The sequence below is a fragment of the Dendroctonus ponderosae genome, unplaced genomic scaffold (genome assembly GCF_020466585.1).
Source record: "Dendroctonus ponderosae isolate FM_Combo_2020 unplaced genomic scaffold, Dpon_F_20191213v2 Dpon_F_20191213_3, whole genome shotgun sequence".
In the NCBI taxonomy this organism is placed as follows: domain Eukaryota; kingdom Metazoa; phylum Arthropoda; class Insecta; order Coleoptera; family Curculionidae; genus Dendroctonus; species Dendroctonus ponderosae.
The window spans coordinates 11,719,339-11,733,694 of NW_026018508.1; the positions used below are offsets into that span (position 1 = coordinate 11,719,339).

At 36.9% G+C, this 14,356-nt stretch overlaps 1 protein-coding gene across 1 annotated transcript in view; it reads right to left on the reverse strand.

The window, feature by feature from the left end:
* The window catches only part of LOC109546709 (midasin), a 73,111-nt gene that overhangs the window by 5,054 nt on the left and 53,701 nt on the right, over positions 1–14,356 (reverse strand). Inside the window, exons 19-30 of the mRNA XM_019917783.2 lie at positions 7,476–7,620; positions 6,885–7,111; positions 6,617–6,828; positions 4,910–6,170; positions 3,247–4,052; positions 2,647–3,166; positions 2,093–2,589; positions 1,848–2,036; positions 1,278–1,702; positions 898–1,061; positions 582–808; positions 45–468 (exon numbers count right to left, since the gene is read on the reverse strand). Coding sequence (XP_019773342.2) covers positions 45–468; positions 582–808; positions 898–1,061; positions 1,278–1,702; positions 1,848–2,036; positions 2,093–2,589; positions 2,647–3,166; positions 3,247–4,052; positions 4,910–6,170; positions 6,617–6,828; positions 6,885–7,111; positions 7,476–7,620 — 5,097 coding nt within the window. The remainder of the gene's footprint in view (positions 1–44; positions 469–581; positions 809–897; positions 1,062–1,277; positions 1,703–1,847; positions 2,037–2,092; positions 2,590–2,646; positions 3,167–3,246; positions 4,053–4,909; positions 6,171–6,616; positions 6,829–6,884; positions 7,112–7,475; positions 7,621–14,356) is intronic.

Below are 14,356 nucleotides of genomic sequence, written 5' to 3' on the forward strand. Positions count from 1 at the left end.
ACGTCATATTAATGGGAAAAAATCATTCAAATCGCCTCTTTTACCTTATACTCCCTAACAAACTTGTGCAACATTTTATGCGTCTTATCCACGGTGTTTCTAATAGACCAGTAGTTGATGTCTTTCCATCGCACGATTTTCAGGTAGTCTTTCAACTTTCGCTCGATCGGCGATCGCAGATCTTTTATTTTATTCGTGATCACTGTTGAAAACTGATTAAAATAGTTGTAAACGTTCCAAATGATGCTTATAAACAAAGCGGACTTCGCGCTTCTGGGCAAGCCAATCGCATGACAATGAAATTCCAAAAGCATTTCCAAACGGCCGTGGAACTCCGCAATAGGCGATTTCGTGATGAAGCTTTGCAGCGTATCTATTAGCTGAGATTTGTTGACTTCGTCGCTGTGCAAGTATTGTTTTAGTAGATTGTACATGTACAACCACCATTTACTTAATGGTTTGTTCAGTCTGGAACGGAAGTTTATTAGTTTAAATTATGGGTTCAGGTGGAGGCAAAAATTCAGTGCGCGAATTTTCGCCAAAAACTTCTCGTAAATATGACAGTATACTCCTATTCTCACCCTGTGAACGTGGTGCTTAGTAAGTCCTTCCATCTACTCAGTTCCAATTTTCTCCATGTGATAATCTGAGCAGTGAGTTCTGGAGTCGAATTTCTCAGACTAACGCCGCTGTGAGCCACTTCTTCCCATTCATGGCATTTAGATAGAAGAATATCGAAGCCCGTGAGGAATCTAGATATGGGACTCTTGATGTCGAAATTTAAAATTCTGTCGATTATCAGCAGAATCTAAAAAAAGTTAATGCAGTGAATTGGAGGCAATTTCTTTTTGATAGAAGTTTATTGACTATTATTGGCTATTAGTTTAAGAAACTCACTGTCTTCAAGGTGGGTTGTTCTGGCCATTCTTCTAGAAGTTCGTTTACTTTACTTTTCAGTACATTCAACGCCTTAAGACACGGTTTTACCTCATCAACGTCCGAGTCTTTGTAAAAATCCTTGATTTTCTTATTATGTATCTTTGGCGACAACGGTTCTACATCTGGAAAAATCAAAAAGTTCCACTTTCAACCATTTCAAGTTCATAGCCTATGCAGACTTTTTACCAGTTATTACTCTTTAACAAATTATTTCCTAAATAAAAATTGAATCAGTTCCTTTAAACAACTTCCGAAGTAAACTTCTCAAACCATGGTTTATCTGCTAACTACTTAATAATAGGACTTTGCCCATAAATCCTGCCAGCTATTACACTTACGCTTTTCGTTGGCATCATATTTCCCGGAAACTTCTAATAAAACAGCCAAACTTGCACAGAGTTGTTTGTCCAAAGTATACTGAAAGTAGTTAGGGTGGTTTTCCATTAACCGTCTCGCCAGTTTGTACTTTTCCCTTAAAGGGCTCACGTAATCCGGCAGAATATGCTTGTTGGGTTCCGGAATCAGCCATTCAGCTCTAATAAAGTTCTTGAAAAGTTTCGAATGAAGGTCAACGACGAACATTAAGTCCTCGTCGGTCATCAGGCCGCAACTCTTATAGTCAGTTTCAACTTCAACTTCAACAGGAGAGTCGGATAGTATTTGCGGTTGGAGATCGGAAAAATCTAGGACGTGATGGTTCGGCAATAGTTCTTTCAGCTCTTCCTCGATTAGTTCCTCTTCAGTTTTATCGTCACATTTTGATCTGAAATTTTAAAGATTATCGTATTTTTGTGCAAATATTCTTTCGAGCCACTCCAAGGATTTCAAAGCAACGAATTTTGCTTGAAAACACATTTACTACTTCACATAAACTCAGTAGAGAATGCTTTAAGATATATAGAACTTACCGCATTTTATAGAGACTTCCAGCTTCGGCTTTTTCCCTTTCCTTGTTTTCCTGCTGAGCATTCCAAAGGCTTATAAAGGTCTCCACTAATTCATTGAATTTTCCTAGTAAGTTTTGGTCAATTTTGCGGAAAGTCTTCGCGCTAATTATGCACTGGTTAAACGACTCTTGAATTTCGCATTTCAGCAGCCTGTAAAATCCTATCAGTTTTTAAAATGGAAGATTTTTTAGACAGCAATTACTTGCCTCACATATTCCTTCTCCTTAACATAAGCTGGTTGTTCAGCGCATAAAATGTAATTCATAAAAGGGCCCTCTCTCTGTATTGTGTGAGACTCAACAAGGACGTTGAGAGTGGCAACATTTTCGTTTAACGATGGCAATTCCGCTAGTTTAAGCAGCTCGTTCTCTAGGTTTACTTTAAATTGAATGTTGTATTGGAACTTGAGGACTTCGCGCTTAATCCAGAATAACTTCAGCTTAAAACCGTACAAAAATTGGAAAATATTCCCGAGCAGAGGTTCAATTATGTCCGGGTAAAAGCCTCGAAGTTGATTCCAGTCTTGGATGATTGTATCAAAACTGGGCACACTGGATTCGAAAATATCGATATAGTACTGGATTTTGTTCATCACTTCTTCACTGTATGGCTGATTTGGCAATTTTTCAACCATTTTCGTGCAATCGTTGATGTCATCCAGGACAGTCAGTTTAAAAATGCTGCTTCTTGCGTGAGTAACTTGCTGGAATTTCGCATTATCAGCAATTACTAGACAAAGAGAAGTAATTAAAAATCTCACCTGCACAACTTGGTTATAAGAGCAAGATTTCACTCCGATATTGCTGCTTTCTCCACACTTTTGCAATCTGGATTGCAAATTCTCAATCATTTCCTTAATGGGTTGAACGTAGGGATGCTTGTAATCTTCATTGCTAAACACTGCATTTTGCGACTCAAAACTCAATTTCATTTGTTCAAACATGCTAATGACCGAAACTATATGGTTCTTCTTCATTGCTTTCTTAGCCAATGGATCAACTCGCGGCAATAGAGAATTTAAATAAAGCTCAGCAAAGCCTAAATTCAAGTGAATATCAGCTATGTAGGAGAAGGAAGAATCTTCTCGTTGTGTTGAAGCCAATGCCGTCTTAAACTTATGATAACTCGATTGAACTTGTTCGATAGTTTTCCTCAAAACAAGGTCCTTAAAGTCATTATATGAAAAATCGTCCAATGATATATTGGACAGTTTTAAGCAGTTTTTCAGGCGGTCAAGCACGTTCTTCAAATTGTTTTTTAACAGAGTATGTTGATTGTTTCTGAAATATAAAAACATTATTGTAGCAGATGCAAGAGAAACGTTTGGTTCAGAACTATTCACTAAATGCCATATACTTACATAAAGTCAAACGGCTCACTGGATAAAGCATGCATATTGTCCCATACGAGCAATCTTAAAAATTCGCGTTGTTCTTCAACAGCTTTGAAGTTGCTCAACGTGGCACATTTATTCTCCAAATCAACTAGTAGTTGGATGATCGTCTTCGAAAAAACTGGCTCAACTCCAGCAATCGACAAACCGATTTCTGCATTATACGCTCCATCAATAAATTTACTTGGACGAGCTGATGGACAGTTAGCAGCGGCTGAGTAGAATTCCTTTTTAATTTCGTGAAGGAATCTTTCATTTCCCGTTGCTTTATACTTCAATAAAGCGCCGTTGAAATCCACATTCACTAAGATATTCTTGTCCAAAGTAGCCAGATTTAGTTCTTTTTTTGCATAGATTGCATTGATTATTTGCAGCAAAAGCATTTCGGTTAGAGCGTCTACTAAAGGCAGTATTTCTCGTTCTTGTATCTGCAAACATTGCTCGGTCGAAGTGTTATCTTTGAAAGTTTTCAGCTGAGACAGTTCACTGTTCAAGTCAGCGTTGGAATAAATGTTGCTTTTCAGTCCAATTAATGTACTTCGGAATTCTTGAGAGCGCTTGAATAAGGCCAGCGTTCTGCTTACATTGGTGGATGGATTAAATAAGTCATAGGATTGCAAAAGCTCCAAGGCACCCAATTGCCAATCCATCGTGTAAAATTCTGGAACGATATTGTACTTTTTGTAGTTGGCAGCTATTTTGTAGCTTTTCGAGAAGTGTTCTTCCAAGTGTTCGTTGATGCTGATTAAAATACTATTCAATGAGTCGGGAACCTTAAAGAGAACAGAAACCATTACGATAAAAAATCACACAAGCGATATTTAAAAAGCGAAAAATGCTTGGAAATTATTAATATTATGGGGAATGTCAAGATTTATCAGTAGTTTGAAATAGATTCGCAAACACAAATTTTCTTAGGGCGCCTTATATAGAACAAAAAACCTCCAGCTTCTAAAGAAAACGCGACTGAACGCTAAACAAGATCAAAGGAAAAGAAAATCAAGTGCCCTTTTTCGCAACAGTACAAAGAGTTGTAAATTGTCCTTTTGGAGACAAATGAAGCAAATAGAACAATCGATTTGTTTAACTGATTTTCGACTTATGTATCTTGTGCCCAGTTAGTACTGTATTCTATCTTATATATTTTGCTAATATCCTCATTATAAGCCTGTTGTTTAGTCTGAAACAATCGCTGGTTATTCGGTTTATTTGCTGACTTTGCAAATCAAGCGACAATACATCAATAACAGAAGAAAAATTGCGAAAAAGTCGAATAGAATCACTGACGATCCGAGCATTTAAAAATGAACAGAAATCGCTTCGTTTCTTCGAAAAAATAGGTCACTTGCGTCTCATTTCTTTCTCCATGAGAATTAAATGCAAAATGTCTTCCTCAAGGGACCTTTTTCGACTGCGCTGCCTTTCGATCCGTAGAAGTGCGCGACTTTTTCGAGCAATAAAACAAAAACAACACATTAAGAAACGATGCGATTGAAAGAAGCTGGAGGAATAATTTCCATAAAAAACCTGAAAGGAAAAATGCTACGAAAGGGATTTTTTCTTGAAAACATTCTTTCCGGCCAGATTAATTGAAAATATTAGACTAAAGAATAAAAAACAAACTCAATACCTTTGTGTTGAGTAGCTCGGCCACCTTTGCCACTGAATACTTATAAAACCATTTATAGTATAAAGCCAAAGCTTCCAGTTTGTTTTGAAAAGCTCTTGGAGATTTCTGCGCCTGATTGGGTACCCGCACACTAGTGAGGAAACCTTGCAAAGCTTGTCGCCAACTTAAAAGTTCCAAAACTTTAACCACTGTCTGGTTCAAGCTGCCATCCTTCGTAAAGTGTGTACACAACTGTCTCATAAACATGAAGTGTTCGGAGCGCAATTCTAAATAGTAGGAGCAAATGGGACTGGTAAATGCATCAGTTACTTGTCGTTTTTTCAAGGCGTGTAGATAATTGTACAATGAGTTTTGGATGCCGTATTTGATTTGAAAAGCGTCTTTTAGCTTGTGAAGCTCGATCTGTAGGGCGTAATTTATCGCGTTGCTGGAGCTGCTGTTAATTCCTCTGTCGTTCACCCATCTATCGTCATACGGGAGGCGTGAATTTGTCCACTGGAAGTACTTGGTGATTTTACTAAAAAGCTCCAAAGCCCCCTGCCATTCTGGTTGATTTGTGATGGTCCGCAGATAAAGAGTGCGGTATTCGACGTCATCGTCCGAGCTTAAAGTGTAATCGATCACCAGCAAATTGGCCAAAGTGTAGAAGTGGCTGCTGGCAAAAAAATCATTTTGGATCTTCACCTGATCTATATCAGGCCAGATGGATACATCTTGTCCATTGCCTAGTTTTCGATAACTTTGCTTCAAAACCTCCAGTGGCTTCTCCTGATTAAACCTCTTCAAAGCCGATTGATAAATCGCGGATTGTTGTTTCACTTTCTCTAGCATCGACCATTTTGCAAAGTTCGTGGTGTTAAGAGTAACGTTTCGATTGTAAAAGTCCGTCAGTTCACTTTCCTGGAAACACCGTTTAATCCCTTCAGCGATCACTTCCAACACGTTGTTGCAGTTGAACTCGGACGGATTTCTGGTTTTATAGTAAACTTCAATGCAAGTAGTGCAAAACGCCTCAAACACATCAATGCCATGATGCAGTTGCTGCGAAATTAACGAGGCACAACTCAGTATTTCCGTGGTATTTGGTTGATCGCTTAGGATCAATCCTGATATAAATTCGTGGACTTTCAGGAGAACCGCTATATGGTTGGGGTTGGAGAGACCTTCCAGATCGATCAGACTTTTGATGTCGTATTGGTTGGACGACGAAGCGTCGGAGGAGTTGAGCATGTAAATTTCCACACCTCTATTTCGCATGGCTCTGCAAAAAAGAAAACGAAATGAGATGAAATCGTCCTTCAAAGTATTTATATAAGATTTTATTTAGCGCACGTTGAGTTTTTCTAGCAGAAGCACATTAAACATGCTGTCCCATAGTCGATTAAAAAGTGTGGATTTATATCGAGCAATCGATGAAAAATTTGCGTTTTAATTGACTGAAGCCAGCCCGGGAATTGCGAACAATTTTCCTCTGAATACCGCACACTAAATATAATGTTGTTAGTGGAAAAATGCAAACCAGTCGCTCGAAAAAAGGCGCTCATAAGACTTAAAGTGGTTCAGGGCAATTAAAACTCATCACAAAAAACAGATTTACTTCTTCAGTGTTTCAATTCCCAAAAGTAGGAATCTACTGGAAACATTGATTCGACAAACGATTTTTCGAAGCGACTCTTCCACTCATGATCTTAAATGGTTGTTTCTTACCTTGATATTTCACCGTTTTTGGGATCCATGGTCAAGAATATTCGAAAATCTTTATGCGGTTTGACTTCGAACATTTTACCATCATCATCGACGCCCCTTTCCGATATAGTGAGAACGCCGTTGGGTTCCAAAAGTGCATTCAAGCGGTCCAGAACGGCCGCGCTGCATAGATTTACATTGTCGACAAGCAGCCAAGATCCTTCTTGCAAGCACTGAAATCCAAATGACGAATTTCCTCACTTGATTTGAAATAGAGCCGGTTACCTACTTTAACTAGGATCGAATTGACCCATTCGAAGCGTCCTCCGGCGCTCAAAGATTTATCTCCATTCACTCGGTCCAAAATCTTGGAGCATTTATCGAGCAAATGCAGAATTACGTTTCCGTCGTCTGTACTATTGCATTTCATGTACAGTTCCTTGAGTAATCCCTCCAGCTTGGAAACCCTTCTTATAAACAATTGCACCTCTTCTTCCATGGTTTGGCCTGTCGAATCTAGAATAAGTCCTAGACATTGTAATGGATTTGTAATTGAGCACATGTAACTATTGTTGACAAGCTAATGGTATTTAGTGACCATGTAATAATTAACACACCACCATTACGGCGAATTATTAATTTCCCCAGCCCCAAATGAAACCTGCCACGATATTAATGGGTCTTTAAATTATTTCGCGCTAAATAGAATATTTCGCACTTTGTTGGCAGTTAATGGCAAAACCACCATAGCCAATATCGAGTTTCTATTATGAGGACCGCAATTGTTTGCCCAGAAGAATAAACAGATTCATGTGCGTATTTTGCTTGCAATCCCAAAGTTTTGTGCAAAAAAGTGACTTGTCGACTCATTGAAACTTACCTGAAATTGCGAGATATTCCTCCCAATGTTCCAGCAGAAGTGCGGCTTTATTGAACTTTTCTTCCATTAAGAGACTTTGGACGGTGGCCAATGTTTGACGTTCAGCTTCTTTGGCAATTTCCTCCAAATGTCGACTGTAATTAGTCTGAAACAAAACCAAAAAATCCACGTTATCCAACTATTAATAGCGATTCGCTTCAAACGTAAAATAACAGGGCTATTTTAGCAACGAATTAGCACTATTATTAGTGTCGTTATTAAAGTCCAGCTTTTGTCTGGTTGAAAACGTGGCATAATTGAAAAGCTTTATGCAAAAAATAATTAAAACCCTCTGGGTTAGTTGCGGACATTGATAAATTATTCCGCGGTATGCATTAATATCATTTTCTGTGCGGATGAACTTTATTATTATCCAATCTTTCAAAGGCCAGTGTTTTATGTTGGAATTAGAAAAGTTTTTCCAGTCTGACTGACTGGTTAATCGGAGCAAAAATCCACTCAACAATAGAGAGCTGAATAGAGTTGAGCAAACTAACGAACTGTAGCAGAAACTAGGTCGAGGGTGCTTCCACAGTCTCAAACTTTCTTAAGAACTAACAAATATTTTTTGCAATGCAAAGCCGACAGTGCAAAAAAAGTAAAACACTTAATTGCTTCTAAAGATCAACGGGAATAAAGACACTGTTTGGCAAAGATGTTTTGAACAGTACTAATCGCTTTCCACCTAAATAATGACCCGGGGATTATCGTCATAAATTATTATGCCAAAGCAAACACTTCAGTGACGCCGTTTCGGGAGTATTGGACTTTTGTTGCAAGATTAATTGCTAATTAAAGATAAGCCCAAGTCCTTATTTATCATGCCATTTATTTCCGTTTCTACACTATTAGGTAGTTTGGGGAATTTGTCCAGAGTTCAACAAGTGCAGCGTTGCAGCACTATAAAAAATCGAAATGTCCACTTTTTCTAAGACACTCAAATCCCTCAAACAACTGATTCAAACATAACAAAACATGTTACCTACATATTCACCGATAGAAAGCAATAAATTAATTGAAAAAAACATCGGGTCCGATTGGCCACGATCTTTCACCGACAATATATTTCTTATTATAGACTCCAGCTCTTATTGAGGAACTTTTTGCTTGGAAAAATCGCAAATAGGTAGCATCTTGCTTCTAAAACTAGACTCAGTAAAATTCCAGTTTTCACCCTTAACTTCAAAGTGTTATAACGGCTCCAGTTGGCAAAGACGAATATTTACGACTGCGAATTTCCTAACATGTCTGCAAACTCAAACAAACAATTCTGAATTTGACCATTTTTCACGCACTTTTCTATCAGAGCGGATTTATTGGACCTGCCAGTAAATTTCGTTTGCGTGTGAAGTTCTTAGTTTCAAGCTGAAAATACAGTCGCTATTTGAACGCAAACACTAACAAATCTATTGAACACTATTTTATGCAACGATCTTATGCATTAGCTCGCTTTATTTGCGCTTGCATTCTTCTTAAAATTATAATTAACACACTGTTTGCTTAGTGTTTAAACTGGTAATTTCAAGCACGAAGAGCTTGCATGTTCAGAGATTTTTCGCTCAAAAGCTTAGACTGGGCTGACTGATCGGTCACTAATATCAGGCACCTCTCACTGTTATTCCAGGCCAAACCCAGCTGACGAAAGTTAACAGGAACCTGAGATTAGCACATCTGGAAGTCTGTTTCATTATTCGACACAACTACAGGGCATTTTTTACAACAATAAACAGTCTGATAAGATTGAGACCGAAGTCCAAAAAACCTTTTTAAAGACGATAATAAATCAAGAAGAATTCAATACTAACACTTTCTATTCACTTCAGAGTTTCCATTGCTGGCAATAAATGGTCTTTAGACTCATGACTTAGTCAAGGCCCCCATTTGTTGTGATTTTTTTGGTTTATTTCAAGCCCGGTGGCGGTCGATATTAGGGAGATTGATATCGCATAGAGAATCTTCTATGGATAAGTACAAGCTTGGTAACTTTAAGTGATCGTCAATGGCAGCTAATCGAACATCCCATATCGCTAATCTAAATCTAATGACATTGGAGCGATGATTTTGTAAATTAGCTGTTTTTTTCTTCGCGAATATGAATTAAATTGGATTCAGAGCTGTATAAAAACTCATCACTCATAAGACAATGTGGTGGGTTTGATGCCTTAATTGATTATCCCCGACCTAATCGCCGGCAGATATAAAAAACATCTCTTCACGCCCTCATTTACGTTCATCTTTTCATTCGTGCGTTAAATGGTTAATACAGATTGGCCAGTAATGATTAATTGATTTACTTAACAAGAAGACGCTGCTGGGTTGATTTAAATGGGGTTGGTCAGGCAAATTTATTACCTCAAAGTTATTAATTGAGAGGATTGGATTTGATTTCGATCGCGCAAACCTTGTCCATAGCCGAAGGGTTAACGGGCAAAGAGGCTCAAGTTTTAACTCATGATGGGCCTTTTTTGCATTTATTGAAATGTCGTTTGAATAGGGCTTTAATGAAACGTTAAACGGTTTAGCTCGCCGTTTTAGTCCGTTTCTAAACGTTTTACTGGAAATGCGCTATATCGCAATAAAAGGGTTTAAGGGCGCCCGTTAGTCACTGTCGTTATATGTTATACGCTCGACTTTGCTCTTTATTTCGCCCATCGTGGAAGCAAAAATAACATTGATAAAGCGCTTAATGTTATCCAGGGCAGGTGCTTTCCGCTCATTTATTAGACAGAGTCATCTGCTCATCATTATCCGAATGGCATATAAGTTTTGCCAGACGATGCGGACAAAGCAAAAACAATGCTGGTTTTAATAAAGTGGATTTTTTTTGAAATATGAGTACGCATTTTGGTTGATAATTGGACTATCAGTCCCTTTTAAGCCTTCGAGCGAAAACAGCTCTTAAGATGCGTGCCACTTGTGGCAAACATGCCAAAAAACTTGCCAGTTTCTTACCAATGTTGCTTTCACATAACATTGGATTTGTTCCAAATCAAATTCATTCCTGGGTTTCAGTCATTTATTGTCTCTATTTATCAATCAAAATACGTTTCGGTGTATTTTTCCACCATCTCAAACTCAAGTCCAAAATTGAAAATCTTTTATATAAAACCTAAAATTTTTGAATAACTTTTTACTGAAACTATTTACGTCAAAACTCCACTTTTTAGATCAATAAATAGCCAATTTACTTGCATTTTCTCGAACGTTTTTGGGAGAAATGAGCAAAAGTTAATGCAAACCTCAAATTTTTCTAGCTAAAGTTATTTGACATAATCTAAATAAAAACTAGAATATCTTTGTTTAAAAACGTGATGCATTCAAAGTGCAAAACTCATAAGGATATAAAAGATTCTTATTGAAAAAACTTAACTAATGGAGAAAAAACCCGTGCAAAGCCATAGAAAATCATTCGAGAAGCTCCATTTAATAAATCGCTGCGAAAAGTCGCTCCTCAATTTCCACAAATTTATCAAAAGACGACGCAGTTCAGTAAATACCTGTAATAACAATATTTTTCCCGGGGGATAACGAATGTCACAGAACCGCAATAAAATCCTTAATGCCCCTTGTTACTCATTGGAGGAAAATATCGTGTTTTTATATCGAGAAAAGCTGTATCCACGTTTGCTGGTGGCGCTAAATTTTTAGTGGCCTCAGATTTTTATATGCATATTGAAACCCACGCTTTGCATATACAAACCCACATTAATTTTTATTATAAATAATGAAATTAATGCCAATGGAGACAAATGAATACATAATCGAATTCATAACGTGCGGTTTTAGGTAATTTATCCAAACACATTAATTGAGCTTTGTTATAGGGTTTTGGGTAGAAATTCGCAAATTTAAACCACGCTTTTTCTGCATTTATCTCAGTTAAAATATAAGTAAATGTTTCCAGCCATCGCGAACAATTCGGTTCGACTGCAGGAATTTTTTTGCTTATGTGCGATGAAATTCACAGCTATTTCAGGATATTTCACTGTACTTTTGCACAAACCTCCACTTTAACAACGGAGTTGAGTAGATTGAGCATTGTTCGTATTCAGGTTTATTAAACACAAAAATGGCATAACAATTTTAATCATAAACATTTGTTTAATTCAAAACTGTGTGGAGATTCTGTTGATCAGAGCCGGTTTGTGGTAAATTGCTGGCGTTATCCTGTTTACACTGACTGGGCCGGAACAATGGAAATCATGGAAATCTCCAGCATTGCGAACCAATTAAATTATAGTCGGATACAGCCCGGTGTAACCCATTCAAGGCGCTAGATTTCAGAGAAAAAATGTTGCGCTATTAATTGCCAAATTTGACGGAATACTAAAGAAGAACAGGGGGATAATTCCTGAGATTACATTCACTCTATCCAACTAAGGTCATCGGTTAATTAATTATAAATGAATTCTCCGTCTGCAACGTAATTAAGGTAAGTAAGTTAAAGCCTTCTACAGATTGCGGATAAAATCTAATCTTTAAAGGGCAGGCAAGCTTTGGGATGTTGTTAGGGTAGCCTACAATTTTGGTCTTTACATCAAATGTTCTTTGAAAGTAGAAAGTCCTTGTTGACAACATTATCTTTGTTAATTGATTTTTGTGATTATATTCTTATCTTTCTTGGGTCTCAGTCAAAGTGTGAAGTAAAAATTTTGAATATCGTTTATTTCACTACGTTTCGGTGAGACAACAGCGCCATCATCAGATTTAAAATTGACACAAACACCAATTCACAATTAAGACATGTTGTATAAAAACTATAATTTATAAAGCGTTAAAATATTCATCAGTTCTTGAGAGAAAAAAAATCATTTCGGAGAGCAAAACATTTGAAACGCTTACCTCATAATTGGTAAACATTACGTTCTTTTAGGTCTTCTTGAAACCTTAAATTTGTCTGAATTATTTTCTACATTTGCGAGAATGGTATGCATGATTTTTGTGATGTTTTAAATTTTGGGATTTTCACGTTTTTTCTCATTGCTTTGGACAGCGCTTAGACTTTCCAGCTTTCCAACTAAATACGAGAATTTCTCGTTAATGATTGATGAAAACCTGAGATTTGATAGTAGCACTTAAAAAAATGTAATTTGTGTACCAAAAATTTTTCTTATATTCTCATCATCTTCTCTCTAAGTCTCGTGGTCCATAAGCTTTTGCTAGTGACAAAATATGAACACATTTGACGATAGCTGAGTACAAACGAAGAGTAAAACAGGCGAGTTCATTTAATCCTAAATTATTTACGAACTAAAATGCCGCTGGAAACATGTGTTCGTTTCTTTTGAATTTTTAACTCTAACTCCCGTTAAATTCTCAGTTTCTTCATCACAACCTTCTATTGGTGGCAGTACTTATTCAGTACTGACCGACGGAATTATACATACTATACATATAAACTCCAAAACTTTGTATTTCTGTCGTGTAGAAAAGAGTCAATAAATTGCTTCAAATGATCGGATGAAAGGTTTTTCTAATTATTTATTGGCCGATTGAAATACTGCCAAACAGTGTAATTGATCCCATTTTCCTATTAATCTATTGGAAAATCTTCAATCTTAAACTGGTTTTGTAGCTTGAACAGGCATTTCAGAATAATATCTTGCTTTAATTTTTGGAACTATAACATTTTTTCATGTGGAAATGGTTTTTTCCTTCTTCTCCTTTTCCAGTTTCAGAGCTCCAGGTCTATCCAGAAATCTTTGTGTAAAATAAGCCTTCAAGTGAAATGTTTTTCATCTAATTCCTCAGCATCCAACTATGTGTTTCTTCAAGATAATTGTTAAACATTCCGCATCTATTTGGTTCCTTTATTGGCATTTTCAAATGGAAATTTCGAACAATTTTTGTAACTTTCCAAAAGTCAAATCGAGCAAATACGTTACATTCATTTATTCACTCTGTTTCTAATACAACAGGCTTTTGCGGAATTATCGTTTGAGGCTTAAAATTGTACTATAGATAGAGCACTTTAATTGTGCTCAGAGCTGAAATTGAGCATTTTCAGAACGACTTTAATTACGTCTGTGCGTAAAAATGGTAATTAATTAAAACCTTTTCCCGTATTTGAGATCGCCGATTTGCATATCAAATTCAAGGAGCTGATTGAACAATGAAAAGGCGGGTTAAATTAAGGCAGCCCTTGAACTCCTTAGAGGGATATAATAAAGACTGGATGATATCCTAGTTCGTTGCCCTAACTTTGCCTCGTATTAAAACGGAAAATGCCCGCTATTCAGATCGAGCAATTAGCATTGTCTTTCAGTTCATAATTCCGATAGCAACTAGCGAATCTTGAGTAAATATTTGCCTACATTTACTCATCAACAGCGAGTGTTTAGTTTAATAAATCAACCCGTTTAAAGCTGGAATGTCGTTGTGACCTCTAGTTAGTTCCCCCGATGCTTTAATCCTTATCTAAAATTAGTTGTATTTCGTAATCCCGCGCATAAAATAAACGTATATAAATCAGCATCGCGTATCTAGCCTAGCACCAGGACAGGGCAATTTGTCCAATAATTGAATGAATCGTTGGCTTACAAATTATGACATGACTGATAAATTAATTTAACCGCTGGTTCAGATGTAAGCAAGCAAAGGGAATGCTTCGAAACTGTTACAGGCTATTATTTAAAGTCACCTGCTATCGATAGTTACAAACCAATAGTTCAGAAAAGTGTGATGATGGATAATATTAACGCTAAAGATACGTTAGAAGATTTATCAATAGAGTAGCTGAATCTAGGAAGGTTTATTTTTAATGTAGAATGTACTCGTATGATGAGTAGTCAAATTTCGCGATTAACCATTTTGAGTTGAGAAGAGAAGTTTTTGATATTTGG